The sequence below is a fragment of the Mauremys reevesii genome, linkage group 2, assembly GCF_016161935.1.
Source record: "Mauremys reevesii isolate NIE-2019 linkage group 2, ASM1616193v1, whole genome shotgun sequence".
Taxonomy (NCBI): Eukaryota; Metazoa; Chordata; order Testudines; family Geoemydidae; genus Mauremys; species Mauremys reevesii.
Window position 1 is genome coordinate 93,804,784 of NC_052624.1, and position 25,600 is coordinate 93,830,383.

At 42.3% G+C, this 25,600-nt stretch overlaps 1 protein-coding gene across 2 annotated transcripts in view; it reads right to left on the bottom strand.

The window, feature by feature from the left end:
• The window catches only part of GLI3 (GLI family zinc finger 3), a 256,152-nt gene that overhangs the window by 51,535 nt on the left and 179,017 nt on the right, over nucleotides 1-25,600 (bottom strand). For both annotated transcript variants that reach the window (XM_039526928.1, XM_039526927.1), the window contains exon 7: nucleotides 18,066-18,267. In XM_039526928.1, the coding sequence (XP_039382862.1) occupies nucleotides 18,066-18,267 (202 nt within the window). The remainder of the gene's footprint in view (nucleotides 1-18,065; nucleotides 18,268-25,600) is intronic.

The window sequence follows — 25,600 nt, forward strand, 5'->3', positions numbered from 1 at the left end:
GCAATCCAAACAGGTATTCCTTTGATGAGGCAGTATGGCTGTTGTGATATCAGTACCTTGAGACACTGTCAGTAGAATGTCAAGGTCCGACCTTTGGATCTGGATCTTTGTGGGATAGTAAAGAAACTGCAAGACCACCACTAGCGAGCCCTACTTGCACGCACTGCTACTGAGCAACTTGTTCACTTATAGTTATTGGAGCTCAGCAAATAACATTTGTAATATTCTCTACTTAATCCCTCCAAAGAGAGGATCACACACCTAAGTAGGACCTTCTTTTAGCCAACCATTACCACGTTCCACTCCCCATTTCACATAAATGAAAACAACACAAACATTGTATCTTACTTCCAACTTTAAGATGACTTTTAAACTAATGGACACCGCTCCAAATTTGGAAAGACTCCCAATGGTTTGTTGAATGCAGTCAGACAGTGCTACTGCATTTTATATTGATGTTCCCCAATATAATAATATCAAAAATAATGCCACCTAGCTCTTATATAGCACTTTTCATCAGACACTTTTCATCTCATTATGAAAATGGTCACTTTAAAAAGGAAACAGTAGATGTGTTGTATGCTTTTTTCTCCCAAGTACAATTCAAAGATGGCCCTAGCTGCCACCCACCAGTAGGATGAATGAAAATGATAAACCCTAGCCTACAGAGATGTTCTCTTTCTTCGCATCTGCTTTGACTAACCCACACACATCCATGTGACTGTAAAATATCCAGCATGAATAATGCAAATGACTTACAATGGCCACCATGTTGTCCCAGAAGGCCCTCTGTATTCACCCACTTTCTTCAAATAGAGGACATGACTTGTTGACTTAACTCTTTCATAGGAATATACCTAAACTTGGCATTTCAAAGTTGTTTGCCAGATTGCAAGTTGGACAGCCAACTAGCAGAATGGCAGACAAAACAGACTCTTTTTCCATCTTTGTAGCAAGTGGTGTACGTTCCAACTTTAAATTTTTGTTTTTGGTTTCTTTCATAACCCCCCCCATTTTTTTTGGTTTTTTTTTTCCACACCAGCGCAGCTTTCCCCACCCAGGAGGGAGAGGGAGGAGACCAGGGGGGGAGGAGGGAGGGGAGGCCGGGGGGCCCTGGCCGGCTCCCCGGCCTCCCTCCTGGCCCTCCCTCTCGGCCTGCCGCGTCTCCCCCTCCCCCCCCTCCCCCCCGCCCGCCCGCTCCTCTCCCCCCCCCCCCTCGTCCCCGGCTCCCGGCCTCCCCCTCCCCCTCCCCCGGTCCCTAACCGCCTCCCAGCCCCCCGCCCGGCCGTCCGCCCCCCTCCCGCCCCCCACCCCCCCCCGCCCCCCCGCACCCCCCCGCCCCGCGGCGCCCCCCCGCAGCCCGCCCGGCCGCCGCGGGGGGAGGAGGCCAGCCCCAGCCGCCCGGCCCCGTGTCCCCGTCCCCCCCCCCCGTCCCCCTCGCCCCCCCCCCCCCCCCTCCGCCCCCCTGGGGCCCCCCCCCCTCCCTCCGTCCCCAACCGCCCCGCTCCCCCGGTCCCCCCAGCCGCCCGCCCGCCGGGACCGGGCCGCGGGCGGGGAGCCGGACGGGAGGCGGGGGGAGGGGCGGAGAGCGGGCCCCCCGCCGCCCCCCCAGCCCCTCTCCTCCCCCCTCCCCCCCCGCCCAGCCCCCCCCCCCGCCCCCGGCCCCCGCCCCCCCGCCGCCGCCGCCGGCCGCCGGGGCAGCGAGCGAGGGAGGAGGCGGGCGGGGGCGGGCAGGGCTGAGAGCCCGGCCGCCACCCCCCCCCCCCCCCCAGCCCCCCCGCTCCCCCCCCCCCGCACTAGCCCCTCCCCCGGCCCCCCCCCCCCCCCCCCCCGTGCCCGGCGCGCCCGCAGCCGGGCGCGGGCGGGGGCGAGCCGGGCCCGCCGCTCCTCTCCCCCGCCGCCCCTCTCCCCCCAGCCCCCGGCTCCCCGGCCCCGGCGGCTCGGTCCTGCTGCAGCGGCACCCACTACCCGGATGCCCGCTCGGGACCGCGGCCCGCCCGGCCTCCCGCAGCGCGCGCCGGATGGATAGCAGCGCGCCAGCCCCACGTGCAGGCAGGCGCAGGCAGGAGAGGGGGGAGGAGAGAGAGCAGGGGGGGGGGGGGGGGGGGGGGGTGGGGGGGGGGGGGGGGTCAGAGGCAGGGAGGGGGGGCTACTTCGTGTATGTATAAGACCTCAATTTTTAGGCTAAGGATTTTAGAAAAAAGTATAGTCTTATACACGGAAAAATACGGTACATTGGAAGGTAGCAATAGCATAAAAAGCTCTAAAAAAAAAAACTCAGCAGGGGAGTGAGGCTGGAAAGAGGAAGAATCCTTGTCTCTGTATCTTCTCCCTTTTATTCGGGACCCTACTGCAAGAACTGAGAATAAGATATCATGATTTTCATGTGCTTCCTGACAACACATATTCCACCCAGTGGCAGAAGAACACAAAGATGGGCCCCAGTGCAGGTTTTTAGTGTGGACTTTCTCCCTAAAATGTGAATTATACACATCAAACATGGTGATTCAACTGTTCAGGACTTCATAACATTTCATTCTCAGAATGTTAAACTGTTTCACATAAGCTACGAGACTACAAAACACTAAAGTCTTCTACTCACATATTTGCCCCCCCCCCCATAAGGGTCCAGCAGGAGAGTGGGGGTATCAGAGCTAAAATTCCAGACTCTCCAGCCACATATGAACAACTTGGGGGGAAGGATCGTGAGCCAAGACACCCCCAAAAACACACGCACATACAAACACACAGCCCCTGGTTAAGAGGTCGGGGGGGGAGGCAACTTGGAGGCCGGGAGGTGAAGTGTAGAGATAGGGGAGGCCGGGGGTTTGGTGAGGAAAGAGTCGGGAGTTCTGGGAAGGAACCGGTGGGCAGAAGGGTGTAGGGATTCAGTGTGAGGCTGGAGGAATGATATAAGGACAGAGGAGTCTGGAGGAAGGGGCAGAAATCTGAAGGTCCCAAAAACAAAGAGCCCAGACAGACAGCCCATGAGGGGCAGAGGGTAAAGTGGGGGGTGGCGGAAGGGGTTGGGACAGAAGGGGCTGGAGATGCGTGGCTGGCGTGAGAAAGCTGGAGTCACACACCTGTGGGGAAGGGTAAATCAGAGAGGAGCTGGAGGGGACAGGAAAGGAAGTATGGAAGATGTGGTGTTGCCAGGTTGTGGGGTGGGGATACATCAAGGGGTGGTACTTATAAGAGTACGTGATACCAACTACTCTCTCCTGGCTCCTATCCCATAGGGCTGGCTGGGCTTGGCTTCCCGCTCAGGGCGTCACAACCTCCAGAGTTGCAGTGCCGCTTGGGTTTGCCCCAGCTCCTCTGAGGGGGGCTGGCTGGGCCAAATCTGTGGGAGTGGTGTTGCATGGAGTCACCCCCCAGGGACACGGGGTCAAAACACCACTCAGATTTGGCCTGGCCGGCCCCCCATCATCAGGATGGCAAGGAAGCTAGGCCAAACCTGAGCAGCACTGCAACCATGTGCACCAACCTGCAACACCCAGAGAGAAGAACTGAGCCCAGCTGCGCCGTGACCCTTTTGCGCATTCTGGTAACCCTTGTTTGGGTCGTAACCCATGGGTTCAGAAACCCTGCTCTAAGCTGAGTGGACCTCTGTGCACCTGCATCAGCTGTTTCTCTGCCAGTGATTCCACTCCCTCAGTCTCCAAAATTCAGGCATCTCAGACTGAAACAACCAGTAGTTAGTGAGGCAGCTTAGGAAGAAAGGTTATCAATTAGTTAGTAGATCTCAGTGGAACTACTCAAAATGGCAACCTAACTAGCTCAGACTCCTGCCTCAGAACAATTCTCTCCAACTGTTTCTGAAGACCACTTTATAGACAAGATGAACTGGCTGGGCTCAAGGTCATATTTACATAAGATGCTGTCATCAGGAGGGTTTGGCTGATCTTTATGATTTGGAAAAGGGTGGGATGGAAGCAGAAAGGATGAGAGGGATCTTAGAGAACAGAGACTAGCAGCTCTTTTACTGCCTTTCAGAAATCACTTAGACTGCTGAACAATACAGTTGATGGTGAAGTAAAAAAAAATCTGGATACACAAAATTGTTACCGCTGAATGAGAATCTGGAATGGATTTCCTGAATCTTAATTAGCATGTCGCAAGTTTAACAAGTCCAGTACTCCAGCCGCTCATTGCTTTCTCTTATTGCAGGGGGATAAAGGCTACTGACTTTTTTCCTGTTGTCCTTTCAAAACAACACCCTCCAAATCATCTGGTTCATCTCATCTGTCCCTACGAGGGGCCAAGACAAAATGTTTGCATGGTTGAAAGACCTCACACCAAGCTCATACTTTATCATTATGCTGCTTTTGTTCTCAAGAAACTCTCTCACTGAAGGCCGTGTGTAGCATGTTTTGATGCAGAAGCCCTTCACTCACCTGCCTAAAAAAAAAAATCACTCAATTACTAGAGTTGTCCTCCACCTCCCCTTTCATCACCCTATTCTTCCTGGCTGCTTAGTGTCTGCAATGTCTTCTCTTAGTCTGACCTCCTAAAGACTGATGTGATTTTTCCTAAGGGTTGTCCTCTCTCTGTTGTATTTCCACATCATGTAATAGACTGTGTGTGTTTTTAAAGCAGTCCCTTTGGGAATAATCCACAAGGCACTAATGCAGTGGTCCCCAAACAGTGGGGCATGCCCCCCTAGGGGGTGCAGAGGAATGTCTGGGGGGCCATGCAGCAGGGCATGGGCCAGCCTCGATGGGAGATGGGAGGAGTGCCACCCAGCCATGCTCTGTAACACAGCTCCGGCCCCAGCCCAGCTCTGACCTCATTCCCTCTCCATCCCCAGGCCAGCTCTGCCTCTAGGCACACCTCCTCCCTCATCCCCAGTTCAGCCCCCAGCTCCGCTTTCAGCCCAAGCTCCCCTGCTGAGCCAACTGTGCAGTAATGGAGGGGGGTTGTGGATAGATTCCATTACTGGTCAGGGGGGAGGGGATGGACAGGAAAAGTTTGGGCACCACTGCACTGATTAAAAGTCCTGCTTGAGGTAATAACAAGAGTACTTTACACTTACATAGCACTTTCCATGTTCAAAGCATTGTACAAATATTGACTACATCTAGCTGCATAACCCTAGTGCACATAGGCCGGAAGCAACATGGAACTTTTAAAAAACAAATCCCAAGAATATACTCCAGGGACAAGATTGTGGCTGGTTCTATGGGACTGTGCAAGAGAGGAGAGGGCACCAAGAGCTCTCACTCCTGCTCAGTGGACAACCACAATCCCAGGTCCAGGTTCTCCCTTGCCTAAGAACCTAATACCAGCCATGTCACTATACACCCTAGTGTGGATGGGCAGTGATGGGGCCATGGCCTAGTCTTTCAGCCAGCAGACTGACAACAGCATGTAGAGGAGCTCACAGTCATTCAGAGACATTGTAATCAAGGCCACGTACTTTCCCAGTGCCCTCTAAGACAATCTGGCTGTCTCAGATAGAATGGCTCGGCTAGCTGTCTCCGGGGCAGAGTCCTTCTCGTCCCCAATGACCCAGACTGTGACTTAACCTTTTATATCTATGTTGATACTGTGTACTTTATTACACCTTGTGAATAGAAACCTTGTGAACAGAAACCAAGTCAAGAGTAGAATCTGATCAGAGAGTGATGAAGAAGCATGGATTCTGCTCATGCAATAGGCCTCAATGAAGTTTTACTAAATGTTAACTGACCCATTACCCCTATTAAATGGGGAATGCCTTTAATGGCTGGTTAAATTAGAGTACTTGGAAATTGAAGGTATTTTAGTGGATCCTGAATATTCAGCCACAACTTGTGCGTTCAAATGCTGATATCACAGATAACCTATGTAGAGTATACATGCTGTAATTTGGGTTCCCTATAGACCAATGGTGGGCAACCTGTGGCCCATCACGATAATCTGCTGGCAGGTCGCGAGATAGTATTTACATTGACCGTCTGCAGGCACAGCAGCCTGCATCTCCCAGTGGCTGCGGTTCGCCGTTCCTAGCCATTGGGAACTGCGAGAAGTGGCGAAGGCCACAGGGACGTGCCGCGGCCACTGGGAGTTGCGGGTGGCCGTGCCTGTGGACGGTCAATGTGAACACTGTCTCGCATCCTGCCAGAGGATTATCCTGACAAGCCACAGGTTGCCCACCACTGCTACAGACCTTGTGTGATGGGATTACACTGTATACACACACAAACACACACACGTATATATACATAGGCAATTGGTGTCTTTTAGCAAAATGCTGTGTACCAAGTAAGTGAGAAAAAATCTAATGAAAATGGACACATTTTATATTATGTATCAGAGGGGTAGCTGTTTTAGTCTGGATCTGTAAAAGCAGCAAAGAGTCCTGTGGCACCTTATAGACTAACAGACGTATTGGAGCATGTGCATCCGACGAAGTGGGTATTCACCCACGAAAGCTCATGCTCCAATACATCTGTTAGTCTATAAGGTGCCACAGGACTCTTTGCTGCTTTTACATTTTATATGAGTTAGCCTCACAGTGTTCTTTAAAACTGTTTTTTAAATTGCTGTGCATGGGGCGTGTTGGATTACTCCATGCTAACATTACTAATGTTACTGGGTATGTAACCTGACTCACTGCTGCACAGTGTATAAGAAATGTGTTGTTGCTATTTTATGACTGTTAAAAACAGGGAAAAAGGGACCGGACGGTTTGAAAATGAAAAGGATCGCAAAATCTGAGCCAGTTTTTCCAGCTTTGAGATTGTTAAACACCTACCGCCAAAGAGCTAAGATACCTGTTCTCCAAGACTGAACAAGTAGCTAAATACAGATTATATAGACAACATGAAATAAAATAAAAATCTCACAAGTGAACAAAGAAGGCTCCTGTTGCTATAGACCCTGCAGAGTGGTTGGGTCAGCCAACCCTTGCATGCATGCATCAAAGGAAAAGGTAAAAAATATGACTTAAGTCTGCAGAACATTTTAATCTTTTCACAGATTTAATCACTTTTAATTCTAAAATGTATCAATTGTGGCAGACCTAAAAGTATTGGTGTAAAAAAAGTCTCCTAAAAGTAGTTATTTTTGAGAGCTAGAAATCCAAAACTATTCAAAACCAATGACTGTTTTCAAAAGTGACTAATGATTTTGGGTGCCTTGGTTTTTAGTCAATCTTGGCAATAATAAATAGCATTCACATAAACATGAATAAAGCACAGGCCTCTTTCTTCACAGTGCATGGTAAAGAAGAGAAAATATATACCACTCGATGCAGGGTTATTCCTATTTTGGTTGTAGAATTCATATTTAATACAATTTTTTCTAAAATTCTGTGAGAGAGGGAAAAGAAAGGAAAGAAAAAGATGAATGTCTGGACAGTAAAACCAAGAGGAAACTATGTAGAGTTTGTCTTTTTTCTATTGACCTTTTTTGGGGGGAGTGGTTGTGGAAGAGTTAGAAAACTCTATAGTAACTGTACTTTAACTTGCAATGATATTTCAAATCGAATGGGGGAAAAAACAAACCAAACCAAAAAAAAAAAAATCCGCAAAAAAACCCCTCTGTGACATTTATTTTTCAATATTCTTTCTTTCTTTCCCCCTCTCTACAGTTTCAAACACCCTGGAGTGGAGGTAAAACAGGGCAATGAACTACATTGCAATTACATGAGCACATCAAATTTTAAGGAACTGACTTCAAGAAGAAGAAAAACAGACATTATAATCAAAACCAAACTTTGTGGCTACTTTGTGGCTGTCCTATTAACAAGGTTATCCAGTTTCTAGACACAGCTGTGGATTTTGCCACAAAACAGCTGTGACTCAAAGTTAGGAAAATTCTTTCCTTTTTTATATACGTTGTTTATGTACATTTAGATAGACAGAGAGACATACTTATCGTTGGACCGCAATTTGACAAAGATCATGGTGTACACCCAAAACCTTCAGAAAACAGACAGCTTGTTGACGTCTCCAAGGTCAGCCATCTCAGCAGGACTTATTTACATAAAAGCTTGCAGTACAGCCATAAGTCTATGCATCTATATGTTCTGCTGAGCTTGCCAGTCGTGGGGAAGCTGCCTGCTTCTCTCTCTCTAAGCTCTACTCCTGTAGAATGCCTAAAGTTTGTACAGCACAGCTTCTATCCAGCAGTTTTAGTTATTTTAAAAATAATAAATTGCATAGCATTATGATTGGCAATATTATACCATGGATGGGCGTGGTACTGATAAAGCTACATATTTTGTCACATTATCCTCTACTATTGCATAAAGACCCAAGAGCAATGAAACGGAAGTAGGCAGGATTCAGTGAACCAACAAAGTAGAGCTGCCAGCATCTTCGGTAAAACCCTGGCTGCACTGGAGTCAACAGAAACTTTGCCATTAACTTCAGTGGAGCCAAGATTTCACCCCTCATTTTGAATCTGGATGTAGTCTTTTTATCCATTGTTAAGGGATCTTGATACAATTGCAACTGAATACTCTTCCTGCTTTAGGAATGAACTGAGGCAATGATTCAGAAAAGCATCCCTATGGCAGCACTGAAGCACATGCCTTAGTGCTGTTGTGAATAGGGATGGACTTCAGTGCTTTCCTGAATCAGTGACCTAGTCATTCAGAAGATGCATCTACAGATGTGCAACTGGCTTAGCTAAATCTTAATAATTTAAAACTGGTGATCAATGTTTTTAACTTCTCAAATGCCTGTTTATGTTTGTTTTCTTAAAGCCAGGGAATGCCCTGCAATTCCTATTAGGGTTTATTGACCACAGGCTGATTTGGAATTAACCTTACCAAATGGTTTTTCATCCGCATAGATCTCTCTAGCTTGAGAGATCCAACTACGGCTTTTATTTATCTGAATCAACAATTAAACCATGTTTGTGTCTAATATGTCTAATACAGATAACTTTTATAAGGTTTTTTGTTTTTTTTAAAGTTCAGCATCAGATGTTTCTTTCTCTCAGCAACACCTCCTAAGGATTTCATTGCATTCGTCAAGGTCTCTAGCCCAAATTAAATCATCAGCCATTACATTGTTCTGCTGGGTATTGGGTAAAACCTTGTCGAAGCTGGTATGCATAATAGTTGCCCTTCATTCAATATAAATGTAAAACTATGTCTACACTATGGAGACTATAGTGGTATAGCTACATCGTCACTGGCATAGCTCCATCGAGGTCAACAGAAGTACACTGATTTACATAAGCTGACACCCTGGCTTTCATAATTTGTTTCTCTTAATGTGGTTTTCTTGTTCCAGGAATTCTACAGAATGCTCAACTAGGCTTTGTAAGACAGCAGAAAAAATGTCTAGTATTTTGTCTTAGTTCTCTACCTGTAGGTCAGTGAAATTTATAGCAAACACCTTTTAAACTAAGTTCATGGCTAAGCAGGTTTTTAGTCCTAAAACAGGTGGCATACATGGATTAAAAATACAGGAAATCTTCTTTGATACTAAATATACATTTTCATAGTTATTTAATCTTAACACTCATATTTTATGTTCTGAATAGGAAACAAGCTTTGTATTAGATTCCTTAGCTACACTATTATAATTTTTTCTTGGAAAAAAACATTATATTATGTTCTACTACCTAGTTTAAAGGCTATAACTCTGCCAATAACATTTGCCAAATTAGCCTATCTGAAGCGATTTGCTCTGCAGCGATTATAACTACAAAGAGATCTGATATGTATGTATGAACACACATGTGCACACACACAGGCTCACTTGATATCCTTCTTTCCCCACCCTTAGTATGCTGCTTGACTTAGAGGCAGAGACCATGTTGTTTTGTGTGTGTGTAAAACATCTACCACCTTCCACGCAAAACACGGATAATCCCCAAAACAATCTAACTGAACCTTATTATTCTGTAAAATACAGATTTCATAAGAAGAGACTACAGATAGAAATCCACTTTAATAGGGCTAAGATTAGATTCAACTTCCAACATTACACTAACATTTGATTTCTGTTCCTATTGTAATTCTCCACTGCCATTTACAATTGTGCTAAGGGGGGTATAAAATGCAGCTAGTCTGATCTGGTAGTGCTTTACACCCACTTTGCTCAGGTTACATGGTACAAGGAAGTGGAGAAGAAGGCCCTGCATGCTTAAGTGTGTAATGAACATGTACTCTCAACAGGGTGTTTTTCACTGGAATTGTCTCAGGTCTGAAGTTGGCTTACCGGAGTTGCATGGGTGAAAGTGAATGTCAAATTGGACCCATTGTCCACAAATTATTTCTCTGCATACTGAGGGAGTTTAAATCCATAAATGAATACTAAAAGTGGCTGTTATGGTCTTATTTAAAGCAGCACAAAAATACACATGAACCTATGAGACATCTGTTTCTTTTCTGTTCTCCTAGATCTCGAAAATGACTATACAGGTTTAATTTAAACCATTTATTTACAATATATTACACACTACTAGCCAGAGACCTTACAGCCCAAAGTGAGTTTTTATGTCTGACTTGTAAAGATCTAAAAATAAAGATGAATAATAATATGACAAAACACCTTTAAAGCTTATAGAGTTAAAGTCTCTTACCTGGTGTGTGAGTGTGTCTTTCTACCTATGCAAACAGTAAGATCTGTGCAACCTCCTGCATTAAGGGATTCCTGTCAAATTATCCCCAAGCATACTGTGTTCCACTTGTTCATTTCCAAACATATTCTAGAATTCTGTCCGGCCTTTTATGAGCTCCAGTAAGCAACATATTTTTTTCAGATGTGATGATGCATAAGGAACGAGACATAGAATATAGATAATATTATAATGCTATCAATAGTAGGGCCTCCTCTGGAATTCTGTGTGAAGTACTGGTCACCCCATTTCCAAAAGGATATTATAGAACAACAGGGGTTTCCGAGAAATTCAACCAGAATGATCAAGGGCCTGGGAAAACTCTCGTAAGAGAGATTGAAAATAATCTTTACTTTACAAAAGAGACAAATAAGAGGAGGTGAGATAAAAGTATATAAAATAATTACATGGAGAAGGTAGACTGGGAAGCTCTGTTCTCTGTGTCCCATAACACAGTAAAATTTAAGGCTGAAAACTGACAGAAAGAAACACTTTTTTTCACTCAGTACATAAATAGCCTGTGGATCTCACTACTGCAGGATGTTGTTGAGGCCAAGAACTTAGAAGGATTCAAAGAGAGATTGGATGTTTATGTGGATAACATGAATATCCAGTGTTACAATATCTAATGCTAAAAATAATTTTAAAAGGGATATAATATCTCATGCTTCATGATGTTCACCCACCTCTAACTGTGAGGGATTTGGGAACTTCACTGAGGACAGATTATCCTCTGAGATGGCCTCACTTTAGGTCCATGTTACTCTCATTTGCTTCATCTCTCTCTCGGTCTCCCCTTTCCAGTTGATTTGTGTCCCTCTTTATGTGTGTAGAGGGAAACTGATCTTCAGCATCCAGGTCTTTCCCCATGTGCCGCCAAAGGGAAACTAATATGTGATCATATGAATTTAATCAATTTCCCATTGCAGTTGTTTTTATATATATAATTCTAGTCAGTTTCCCTCTTCTAGTACTTTACACAAGGAGCTTAAATGCAAAGGGAAAATTATTAGGAATCTATTCAGTTGTGCCTTGTAGAAGCACAAACCCTACCCTCCACTGCTACAGCTCATGCCCCCTTTGCCCCCCCAACCCCTTCTCCTACTGCTCAAACTTATGCTACAGTTCAGCTTGCCTTTCCCCTCACTACTTAAATCTTCTCCAAGGATGTTCAGCTTCACTTCAGCCTAGCAGCAAAGTGATATTAACCAGATCATGCAAACTCTGGCTATAATTAACCAGATCTTGTTAATTTCACTTTTCTGCTCCCATCACATATACAACTGAGGTGCAGAGGAGCAGATCCTAGGGAAAAAGAGCTGCTGTGTTTTCTCAGCTCCTTGCAATCATTGGAAAAGATCCCAGAGGACTCCTGAACAAACACAAAAATCAATTTTAAGGTCGGTTATGTGGCCAAATTCCGCCCTCAGCTAAAATTGTGAGATGCAGAGTAACTCCATCATGGTCAGTGGAGCTACTCCTGATTGAAGCAAGTGCAACTGAGAGCAGGGTTTGGCCCAGATGCTGAAGAGTGATTTGGCAAAAATGGTACCACAAGAATGGCCATACTGGATCAGACCAATGGTCCCTCTAGCCTAGTATCCTGTCTTCTGACAGTGGCCAGTACCAGATGCTTCAGAGAGAGTGAACACAACTGGGCAATTTTCTGAGTGATCCATCCTCTGTAGCACAGACCTAGCTTCTAGCAGTCAGAGGTTTAGGGACACCCAGGGCATGGGGTTGCATCCCTGACCATCTTCGCTAGCAGTCATTGATGGACCTATCCTCCATGAACTTATCTAATTCTTTTTTTAACTTTTGGCCTTCACAACATCCCTTGAGTTAAACAGGTTGACTGTGTGTTGTCTGAAGTAGTACTTCCTTACACTTGTTTTAAACCTACTGCCTATGAATTTTATTTGATGACCCTTGGTGCCATAAGGATCCTAGGGGCTCTGTGCTACCGGTGATTTCTGGATGCTAAAAAAGCAATGCTCTAACCTCTTAGGTTTATTAAATACCCCATAACCTTTTGCAAAAGAGTAGAGTTGGCAACCTTAATGTCATGGGAAGTGACTACCACCTCCAAGCCCATCCTACTAGGCCACACTGCCTTTCAGCAAGAAGTGTTACAGCAGTTCAACATCTAATAATTGTTCAAGTAGTAGATACTACATATAAGTGCATCCCGACAAACGATTTATAGCAGGGGTACTGCACTGCATGACTGAGGAAGGTAACCAAATGAGTAAATGCCAAATAAAGGATTATCCTCACTGCATGTTGTTTCATTTGGCTCCTTTGTGCACAATTCTTCCCAGCTGCAATGTAAAACAGGCATTTTCAAATATACAGAGTAGCAGTTCTAGCTGGTGAGCTAAAGGAGAATGTCCATTAGCTATCAACAACAGCAATAGCAACATCTTCTTTCAAGTGTGCAGCTAGTAGACAGGATAGATTATTACACTGCCAGCTGACAGTGACAAGCCAAGCCATAACCTATGCTTATTGTGCTAAAATATTATTTATTTTTTGTATTGCAGTAGCAGCTAACATCCCCATAATATAGACTTAATTGGGATAGGCACTGCACAAACACAGACTAAAAAGATGGGGCTTGTTTCATTGTTATTTCACCCCCAACCTCCCAATCCCCCCACCTCCTCCCACACACAGTTTGTTTCATCTACATGTTGTAACCTACAATGTAAGTTCTTTAGGGAAGCACGTGTACTTTTAAATGTTTATGCAGTGTCTAGCACAGTGGGGCCTGGTTCTGCATTGGAACAAATCATGCATGAATGCGCATGCGTGCACACACACAAAAACACACACACACACACACCCAATGTCAAAAGAATGTTAAGGTTGCAAAGTCAAGCACTCAAAAGTTAGGAAATGACAGAATTCAGGTTGTCTATGCAACCTTCATTCAGCCCTTTGTATGCATGCACTGTGAAACAGTCATTAATAACATGAATACATACTATAAAAAGCGACAAAGAGTCCCGTGGCACCTTATAAACTAACAGACGTATTGGATGCATCTGACGAAGTGGGTAATCACCCATGAAAGCTCATGCTCCAATATGTCTGTTAATCTATAAGGTGCCACAGGACTCTTTGCTGCTTTTTACAGAGCCAGACTAACACGGCTGATACATGAACACACACTGTTTTTTCCACAGAACCCCTACCTCATTCAATGCACAGGATGGACAGTGCTCATTTAATGACTAGTTATTTAATATTTAGTTCAGTGTGTGATCCCAAGCTTTATTTAGTGCACATTATTCACTGGACACAGAATTATTAATTTCCTCATCATTTTTTCTATGGTGCGCATCACTATATTTGTTCACAAATGTTAATTAAATTATGTTCACACACACACACACACAAGATGAGGAAATGATATTATCCGCGTTTTATATGTGGAAAACTGAGGCAGAGAGATTAAAGTCAAAATTGTCCACTAATTTTGTGTGCCCAATTTCAAACACTTGGGGTCTGATATTTCAGAGTACTTAACATTATAAAGAAATTTCTATGTTCAAATCACAGCTCCCATTGAGTTCCATTGAAACTGTGAATGCTCAGCACTTCTGGAAATCAGACCCCAGGGTCTCAAGTCAGGCACCCAGAAAATGAGGACCACACAGTTAAAGGCCACCTGTGAAAAGTCTGCTCTAAGTGAGTTGCCCAGCATCACACAGGAGCTCTGTGGCATAGACATGGATAGAATCCAATTATCCAGAGCAGAATTAAACTGCCTTATCCAGGAAGTCATCCTTTCTATTCCTGCAGTCCCCTGCCTCATTCACTACACACCTTCCAACTTCTGTAACAAATGAGGCAGGGGTCGTTCAGACAACAGTCTCCTTCACTTCACAACCCTGATTCATCCTCTGAATAGGTCTAATCCTGTGCACTGAATGAGGCAGGGGTTCTGTGGAAAAAACAGTATGTGATCATGTAATTAAAGACTTGTATCGTAAACACAAAGGGAGGCTTAATTCTGGCATTTGCTAATTTTGAGTGTTTTATTTTGCAATCTTAATGTTCTATTAATGTAGATTTTTTAAATGTAATTTCTTAGGTATTTTAAAGAGCAAACTACTTCTTTGTCCCAATGTACTCCCTTCAACACTGCCCCCCACCTCCCAGTCTGGCTCCTGTTCTCTTGTATTCAAGTCAGGCTTCTTCCTTCTCCAAGAGGCCTGAGAACCTGCAGAGTGAATACTGAGAGCAATGGAGAGACAAGGTTCCTGCTACGAGTGATGCCCAGCTCCACAGCAGCCCACGGAATCAGTTACAGGGAAAGTCCTGATAAACCTCTATGTCCCTAGGCTGGAGGATACTCAATACAGATGGAACCTTTGCAGAATTAAGCAGCTAAACTCTAACAAGTTTCCACTGAGCATATATGGACTGAGAGTTTTAAAAGGCTTATAACTTGGCTAAATTTGGTCAGATTGTCTCAGGAGCAGCAAAAGGCACATCCCTGGCATGGAGGCAACCACCCAGACAAATACCAAGCACTTGTTCCGAAGCATGGAGGTGCTAGACCTGCTCAATTCTTGGAAATGGCTGGATTTTTGCTGACACTTTTTCAGAAAAATGTAGCCTCATGCAGACAACCAGCATTAAAGGTTTCATTTTGAAAGGTTTAAGATTGGCAAAGTTAAAAGCAACTGAAAACAGGGTCTTATCATGAGAACCTTTGGTCAACCTTCACTCAAGGTGGCACCACCAGCTTTGCTTGTAATAATAACGTGTCTTCAATCCTGAACTACAAAATGCTTATTGCAACTCTGAACTACATCTACAGGACTACTGAACTACTGTAATCCTGAACTACGAAATGTACTTACTGCAACTCACTGTGACTTTAGATAATCTATTCAACACGAATTGGACACATGTTGCTGTGTATTTAGGTTTAACTATTTTGTAGACACATTCACATGGGAAAAGTTAAGGGGTGTTATCGATTGTTTAAAACATGGTTTTGAAAGTGCTAAACAAACAATTAAGTTGCAATGTCGGAAAAAGATCTCGAAATGTGCTGGGTAACCCTTTAAAGGATCTCAAGATCTGTTCCCTCTCCTTTTCCTCGTTTCCAGTGGAAAGGATGTAACAATACGTTTTCCACTTCTGACATTGAACATTTATAGTCTTATCAAAAAAGAAAATGATTAAATGGTGTGAAATTTTCCATTACACATGCTCAGAAAACACGAACACAAAATTCTGAAAACCTTAAAAGTGCATAGGCTCAATCTTGCAAACCTTATTCTCTTCAGTGATGCTAACTCACATGAATAGACCTATTGGGCCTATGCACTTTAGACCTATTGGGCCTAATCTTATTCAAATCTTATTCAAATCTTATTCAAATCTTATTCAAATCTTATTCAAATTCCTCAGCTGTCTTGAACAAAACTACTTATGTGAATAAGCACTTGTGGGAGTGCCTCTTGGGTATGCGATCCTATATGTCAAAAACAGCTGGACCAAGTATTTTCAATCTTGGGGAGAATATTTACCCCAAGGAAGAGACTAACTATGCCAAGTTTCTCCATAGAATTTCTTCCCCAAAGTTATATACAATGGAGAAGGAGGTTCATAAGAACCTAAGAATGGCCACACTGGGTCAGACCAATGGGTCATCTAGCCCAGAATCCTGTCTTTTGACAATGGCCAATGCCAGATGCTTCAGAGGGAATGAACAGTACAGGGCAGTTACTAGGTGATTCATTCCCTGTTGTGCAGTCCCAGCTTCTGGTTCATCCTGGAAGTGTCATTCCCTCCTAACAGTGGGAATAGTATGCCTCTATAATACATATATTTAACAGATGTGGCCAAAAATCACTGCCAGCTACTGATAAAAGTCATATTCCACAGCTACAGTACTTGGAAATTGGAACTATGCGTCAATGGATTGCCGAGTTGTATTTCAGAATTATGACATCATACCCGTAAAACACTATATAGCTATTCAAGTACAGTAGAGCTTTGAAATATGACTATTTAAAAAGAGGTGTTAAAAACAACAGCACTTTTGCTTATATTAAGTATTTACAGTACTATCACTTTAAATGTCTGCCAGAGTCATGTTTTCTAAACACCACTTGCACTCACCAACTTCTCCAGCAGCGTAAAGCCCCATGGCCAGTTTTTGAAGTTTTAAGTGCGTCTTTCTTGTTGGAAAAGCAGGTTTGCACATTGCCAAAACCTGACCTTTTAACTCTCAAGAAATTGCTATGGGGACTTGCTCTTTTCCCCAGCTGCAAATTGAAGGTGGAGACTGCTTTTAAGCCAGGAATCAGAAAAAGTCTTTGTTTGAGTGCCATAAATGCAAAATCAATATTTTCTGAGACTTTTGAGATTTTTTTGGAATGCTGAAGGAACTTTTTCAGTTAAAATTTAGTGATGTCACAAACACTTCAAGGTCTCTGCATTTGTTTCTTCTTTATTCTGCCTTCCCCTCTCATTACTGACACCTTTTTTTAGTTCCTTGATCTCCTTTTATTTTGTTCCACTTTTGCTCTCTTGTTATTTCTCCTTCTGTCCATTTGCCTCCTTGTCCCCCTTCCTCTTCCTTTGCAAATTATCTCCACCTCTCCGCTCTACTCTTCTTCTCTCAATCCCATAGTTCCACCATTCTTCTCTTGATGATTTGTTGCATGTGCAAATGAAGCAGCAAAGTGGAATTTACAAGCTCTATAGTGAGTGCCTCCTCTACTTTGTCCGATGTGCAAATAGCTAAGGAAAATAAAACTGACCAGGGAATAGAACGGAGGTTCTTTGTTGTGCCTGGATAGAAACATTGTCTGCCATACCCTTGCAAGAGTGTTGGGAGCTGCTTACCGTATTTTAAAGTATGGTACCCTTTTATCTGGACACAGATTACTAACCATAAGAAATATTTCTTAGGTGAAAAGAAAGATACATGTCATCTAGCCTTAGAGAGTCCTATCTTTAAATACACACACTAGGAAAGCGATCAGACAAATATCGAGGGGGTTTAATGATAGGATCAGAAAGCACTTGAACTTCCCATTTTTTGATCACAGTACCACTGGGACACTTTGCTGTCTGTTGTGTTTATGGGCAGGATTTTCAAAATCATTTAAATGACTCAGGTGCACAAGCGTCAATTGCATCCTATGTCTTTATATCTGAATATTAACATCTCTCTGTGTGTATACATTTATACACCATTATTGCCCTTTAGATTGAAAGTTACTTCTAATGGATAATAAAATGTCTCAAAGTTCTCTGTTAGTTCCAAGCAAAAAAGAAATATTTGGCACTATACATTTAGCTCCAGTCAAAAACATAGATGGTACAGACCCACAAAAATATACATATAAAGAGAAACACGTGTGTGTGTATATTTGCATCCATCCAAGTTTATGGTGTAAGAGAGATAATATAGCATTATACACAAAAAATGCTGTAACAAAAAATTAATCAATACTTTGCAGCGTTTTTACCTTATTGCACTTGCAGATAAATGGCCATAGGAACCACTAGCTGAAGAACTGCTACGAGAATTATTGAGAATTGTGACCAGAGAGTTTGGAGATGTCCGTATCATGGTCTGAAGGTCAAAGCTATGATCAGACAGGGGCGATATGGACAGCGTACGCTTTCGGCTTGGTCTAGTTGACAGCCTTGGACTCGGAAACCTGGCACCTGTTATGTAAACAAAAATAATTATCTACCAAAGTACTCTACCCCGTTTATTTATGACTCCTGGCGATGGGTATAAAGAGTCACAACATGCTGTGACAAGTCCACTCTTTCCACTTGTGATCTACTGGCTACAATTGAGGAAAATTAGGCAGAAAAATTTATCTTCCTGTGGCTTACCTCAGGGGAGCTCTGTTTATTAATGTGCAAGCAAAATGATAAATTGCTAAACAAAAGGAAAAGACTTTTATATGTTATCCCTCTCATTTCTGGTGATTTATGAATCTGATGGCTGCTTAGACATTCACATCATTAATTCAAGCCCAAGCGATGAGACAGTGGCTCACATCGGCGCTCCCTGAAACCCCTGCCACTTCAATGCAAAGCGCCAAAAATAAACTTCTAAAACACAAAATAGAGATTAAGATGCAGCTTTCCCTTTGCTGATCATAATTCCGCCTGGCCAATGCTAGCTGCAAAAATAAAAAGGATGAATAAAATAATGCCATAAACAACGCTCTATCAACAGAGGTCATCAATTCGACATTCACAGCATTAGGCTAAGAGACATCAGGATTTTATTTCAATTTTTTCAAGTATCTAAGGAGATTTGAGGGGGTGGGTGTATCCATTTTTTTTTAAAACTACAGTTTAAGCTTTTCAGAGCAGTGCAGGGGATTCGATCCCACATCTTCCATTAAAATAAACAGAACATGAATGGCTAAATTCTCTGTGGCTTTGAAAACTTTCACTCTTGGGCCTGTACTCCTCCTAACCTGTAACCACAATTCTATCAATGCTAATGGGAGATACCACCTTCAACTTCATTCTAAAACTAATTCATCTAATCCTCCATTTCATTGTAATCAAAGTTCTAGAACCAAATTATGTGTATTGAAAATAATACCACCTGTACTTCTTATTTCAATCAAATAAACTGGTATTATTGGAGCATGCCGTGTAATGTTGAAATCCAGGGCCACGCACTCTTGGTGCAAGTCCTATTTTTCTAACTGGATGACTTGCATGTTTATGTAAGTTCTCAACAATGTAAGAGTAGGTGACAGGTTTCTGTTAACTTTTCTTCATACTTTCCACTACTTGGTGCTCTAGACCTCAATTCAGCAAGATACTTAAGCATGTGTGTAACTTTAAACACATTAGTAGCCCATTGACTCCAACAGGACTATCCATGTGATTAAAGTTAAGCAAATGCTCAAATATGTAGCTGATTCAGGGCATTCGTTACTGTTATAGACAGCGGATGTAAAGATCTCTCTTTTCCCAAATGTCCCGATGTTCTTTGCTTACACATTTCATGGATACGTTCGACTAAATGTTTGCTAATTTTATTGTTAAATATAGTAAGACTGACATTTTCATTTTAGGCTCTCTCACTTTTCTGGAGATTTTATTTTGAGGTAAGCTGACTTTGTATTTCATCCATGTCATAAACATACAGCTAAGGGTAGCATAACATCCCTCTTTACCCTGTAAGGGGTTAATTCCTCATTTACCTGTAAAGGGTTATGAAGCAAGAAGCTCAGGTAACCTAGCTGAAACTTGACCAAAAGGACCAATAAGGGGACAAGATACTTTCAAATCTGCGGAGTGGGGGAGGGGGAGGATTTGTCTGTCTGTTGTGTGTGCTTGCCGGAGACAGATCAAAAAAGCAAACAATCCAACTCCATTAATATTAGTAAGTACTAGCGAAGAAATGCGTTAGCTTACTTTTATTTTGGCTTGTAATTTCATTTGTAGGAGGAGGGAGGTTTATCCCAGGTTTTGTACTTTAAGGTTTTGCCTAGAGGGGAGATCCTCTATGTTCTTGAGTCTTTTGATATTCTGTAAAGAACTTACCATCCCGATTTTACAGAGGTGATTCCTTTACCTTTTCTTTAATTAAAATTCTTCTTTTAAGAACCTGATTAATTTTTCATTGTTTTAAAATCCAAGGGTTTGGGTCTGTGTTCACATGTACCAATTGGTGAGGGGATTATTCTCAATCCTGCCCAGGAAAAGGGGTGTAGGGACTTGGGGGGAATATTTGGGAAAGGTAGGAATCCAAGTTCACATGTACCAATTGGTGAGGGGATTATTCTCAATCCTGCCCAGGAAAAGGGGTGTAGGGACTTGGGGGAATATTTGGGAAAGGTAGGAATCCAAGTGGCCCTCCCTAAATGTTTGTTTAAATCACTTGGTGGTGGCAGTGTTACTTAATCCAAGGTATAAGAAAGAATTTGTGCCTTGGGGAGTTTTTAACCTGAGCTGGTAAAAATAAGCTTAGGGGGTCTTCATGCGGGTCCCCATGTCTGTACCCTAAAGTTCAGAGTGGAGAGGGAACCCTGACAATCCATTTCTAGGGTATGCTTGCAATCCAGATGTATTCTTTTACTATGATTTGTTGTTTTGTTCATACATTATTTCAACTCTCAGTTCCACTGACTAAACACCGCCAGAATTCACGATTACTGAACAAGTGTTGCGGCTAAAACTACGGTGCATGCCATGAGTCTTTCCTGTCTCAACTCTTCCTATGGCTTTCCAACTAATCTTCCTACCACTACTCTGTCTAACGTGCAAGTGGCACAGAATCACAGGGCTTGTCTTAATTTTCATTGCTTGCAACTTTCTCGCTTGACTCTTTTCCTTAGACATCTGTATTGGTTGCCCCTTTTTGTGTGTGTTCAGCCAGAGTTCAAAATCTGGTATTTAAAGTAATTGTTTTATGGTTGATATCATTCTATGATCTGATCTCTGTTTACACTCCCCCTCATAAACTGGGCTTAATTTGGAACACTCTTTTACCTTGTCTGCTCTGCTAAGACTGCCAACAGCGGTAAGAATTGTCTTTGGGATCTGGGTTCAGGGTTTAAGGTTTTTTTCCTCCATCCTTATTCCTCCAGTCTCTCACTGGATATTTATGCGGCTGAATTATCATTTAAAACTTAAACTTGAGGATTTTATTTTTCCCCTCAAGCTACTTCAAGCTATTTTAATCTGTTTTCTCTCTCTTTTTATGAGCTTGTTATTGTACTGTGTGTACGTCTGCTACTTTATTAAGTGCAGTGCCTTGATACTTGTAAAGCCTGATATGTTTTATCTCCATGAAAGTACAAATATTGATTAGTGGCTATAAAAAGTTGCTATGCATTTACCAAGGCTATACAAGATCCATGTGATAGTAAAAGAATAACTACATATTAATATTTTGCATGTATTTAGTAGTTTTCATCTATACCTCTCATATGGGCCAGATTCTCAGCTGATATAAATTGGTACAGCTACACTAAAGTCAATGGAGTTATGCCAATTTGCATTAGCTAAGCAGCTGGCTCAAAGCACTTTAAAAGTGAGTTATTATTATCTTCATTTTACCAAGTGGATAACTGAAGTACAGTCGTCCAGAGTGAAACATCAAATGAGTAGGGCAAACAGGACTCTTTGCACAATCCACTAGACCACAACTGAACAGCTAAATGGTACGTTATTCACAGCATCGTTATTGTCGTTATTTATAATCCTCCTTGCTATGTTCTACGCCAGCTGACCTCCCCTCCCCGCCCCCATAGTCACATGGATAAAAGCATCAATCATTTATTTTCCTCAGACTGATAGGAATGGGATTGATCACAAGACACTGGACATGCTCATGATGAGGGAAGCACAGATCACTTTCTTTGGATACGCGTGGCATTGTTACATGTTACAGTTCTGTTTTTAACATGAGAAGCCTGACCTCTGCTTCGGGATGTTACTAATGATAATTTAGGAAAGATTTTAAATTCGATTTTTAGGATGTAAGTTTAAAAATATTTATTCTGACTGATCAGAATTCCAGATCTGAATGTGTATAGATAGAGGTGACTGCCATTTACTTGATGTAAGTGTCCTCTCCTGGGGAATTTGTTAGAGAATTGCCAAGCACAGACTGACTGTTTCTGATACTGAAATGAGACAATGCTCTGACTGGGAAAAAGGTAAACCACAACTATGTTTATAAATCAAATATCAGCTAGTTATGATTTCCACTGCAAATGAGAGCTGTATTCCAATGATTTTGTTGGAAAATGAAGCGATCATTAAAAATACTATAATATGAACCCTGCTAGATTACATTTCTCATCCGAAGTGAAAGCTTAGACAGCCTGATAAATGATCTACAAACATAGTTGTAGTTTGCCTCTTTGTTGATCAGAGCATTGTCTCATTTCAGCATCAGAACCTCATTTGGCAGTTCTTTACCCCATTTCCCAGGAGAGGACACTTGTACCAAATAAGTATCACCCACGTCTGCACTACCCCTTGGAGTTTGAAGAGAAGCATACTCATCATTAACAAACTGCACACAGCTACCAAGTTCGATTATCCTCATCCTGGTGCTTCACAGACTTTCAATAAATGCACAACTCCATTCTTCTCCCTTCCCTCTCTAAAATGAGTCAACCCATTCCTAAGTCACACTATGGTGGTTTGAAAAGACTCTTTCCCTCAAATGCTTATAAACTCTTTCCCTCGTCCCTCCCAACTGCTATCAGCAGCCAGCCTTCTCTTGAGCGCAGAGCCACTCTGGGCTCTGGGCCAGCTCATCCCTGTCCCCTGGCTCTGTTGTAGGCACATAAGTGTTTTGGCCAGAGACAAAGAGGTGGTTTCCAGCTGGGAAAGGCAGAGCAGAAAGGCCTTGACTCAGCCTTATCATTTAGTAGCCACAGATTTTATTTTCTCCTTGGAACAGTATGCCGTAGTGGTCTCACCTGGATCTAGAAATCAGTCAGACCCCAACTTGCGTCTACCTGGGACTTGGCCAATTTCCTAAGGGGGTAACAGTTCTATGTGTAAACAGAGAATTCCTGTGTCACAGGAGATGATCATTATGGCCAAATTAGAGCCCCATGGTACTTGGCAATTGAAGAGTAGGACTGGCTTCAAGTGAGGCAGTGACTTTCAAAATGTAAAATCCAATTAAATTAAATGACTGTTTTTCTTGTATTCACCATTGAATTTGGTTTTACATTCCTAAAAGGTTTTAAACATGAGATGATCATTCATTATGTTGCAAAATGTTTAGTATCACAATATCCTGAGCTCGTATATTACTATAAAAAGAAATAGATCACAATTTATAAGCATCTCTGACTGCTAAAATAAACTTTGCAGCTTTGCTCTAGCATATATTTTAAACACAAACACTTCAGCATTTATTAATTTGAGATGTTTATCTATTCATAGTATTCTTCTAATGAAGGATCACATTCCATTTTTCTATAAGATTCTTGGAGACCAAAAATGCAGAGCCAGTGATTCACTAAAAACTCCATTCACATTCTGAGCAAGCACTGAAAAACCATCAACTTCGGAGGTGAGTGAAAATAGAAGGTAGGTTGTGGCGTTCTATAGAGCAGAAGACAGACTTGTTTAAGAATTTAGTCCTTGTGGAGTAGATATTATACTAAAGGAAATTGTAATAGCAGTTATGTTTCTCTGTGGTCAGCCCATTTGGCTGTGAACCAAAAGGTTGGTGGTTCGAACCCACTGAAGTACAGTGGTAACCCTGTATTACTTCTCAGTGGGGAAGCATAGCTCAGTGGTTTGAGCATTAGCCTGCTAAACTTAGGGTTGTGATCTCAAATCTTGAGGGGGGCCATTTAGGGGTCTGGGAATTGGTCCTGTTTTGAACAGGAGGTTCCCTTCCAACCCTGATATTCTAGTGAAGCTCTGAGACAGGGATGTGCAGGCAAAAATCCACATGAGTGTTCCAAGTAAAGACTTATTTCAAAGGTGGAGCTCATTTCTGAAATAGATGATGTCATTTTCAATCATTACTTTCCAAAATGGAATATGCTTTGCTGCAAATTGTTCCATGAATTCGATTTCTGAATTCAAGTTTTTAGCATCAATTATTATGGAACAATTTTCAGATGTATAATTTTATTACTTTAAATCACATTTCTTCAAACATGCCAAAGGAACCGGTCGTCTTTGAAGGCTGTGAACATGACAGGTTTGAATTTCTGAAAATAAACTAGATCTGTGTGAAACTTGGTGGTTTTGGTTCACAGGCATCAGTAGAAGTTTGGTTTTACTTTGTGGAAGTACACATCCTGAATTTTGTCTTGCTTTCCAAACCCAGAAATCCCTTGATGACACACGGGGGAAGGAATGGGTCTATTAGCCAAAATTTGTCCCACCGTTTCTTGAAACTCAGCCTACATTCAGTCAAAAGGTCACACCTCAGTAAGTCTTACAGGGTGGGACTGTCAAAAGCACTCAGTGTGGACCTAGCTAGCTCTGCTCCAACTGAAGTCAATGGGAATTCACTAAAAAGTTCACATGGAGTGAGGCTCCAGAGCATGTAGGACGTTTCAACCCCCTGCACAAAAACCAAGCATCATGTCCCCCACCCCAATAAAAATGGCTCTTCTGCACCATAAAGCAGGAAGAAGGCAGGGTGTTCCCCATACTCTGTATAAAGCATCTTCTGCATAATACATATGGTTATTATTTGTATTACAGTAGAGTCTAGAGGCTCCAGATTTGATTATTGTGCTCACTGATGTACACACACACACACACACACACAACTTCTCCATATAGTAAATTCAGAACATTCTCTGTTTCTGACCCGTTGTTGTATGGAATATGTAAGCAGGGGTCTTTCAGTGGGTCAAATCAGCTATTTTCTCAGAATTTGGTCACAAATAATGAGGGAAATTATCAACTTCTTTTTCATTCTTTTTAACAAGATGGGGCAGGGTGGAAAGGGGACTTTTAAAATCATCATAATGCAAACATGGGCATTCTGATCGTTCAAAAAAAAAGAATCTTAATATTGGCTCCCTGCTAATTGTTTTGTTTCTCTTTTCTAATCTAAAATTCTGACAAAGAAGAAAGGGGTTTTCTTTCGTATGATGAATGAGAGGACATTCAGATGCCTACTTAATGACAATTAATTTACTGTATATCCATGCAAGTTAAGACAGTTTTAATTAGTTTTTACAAAGTAAAAGCGTAACTTCATCCTCTCTTTAGATAAAAGAAGCTATTGCCTGACTAAACACATTCTCTTCAAATAGAGAAGGTGAGGCTAAGTGACCTTCTTAGGATTCGCTCTTATTTTAATTCTCTATTTACTGTTTAAATAACCCATTTGCATAATACTGCTTCAATTTTTTTGTCTTTAGTACTGAAATAATCCCTAATTGAAAAGTTGCTGTTATAATGAATCACAAATGTGTGATCTCAACTTTAAAACCAAATACAAAACAAATTAAAGTGCATATATCAAATATCTGTACAGCTGTCCCTATTTGAAATTATGTTTAGGACAATTTTTTTT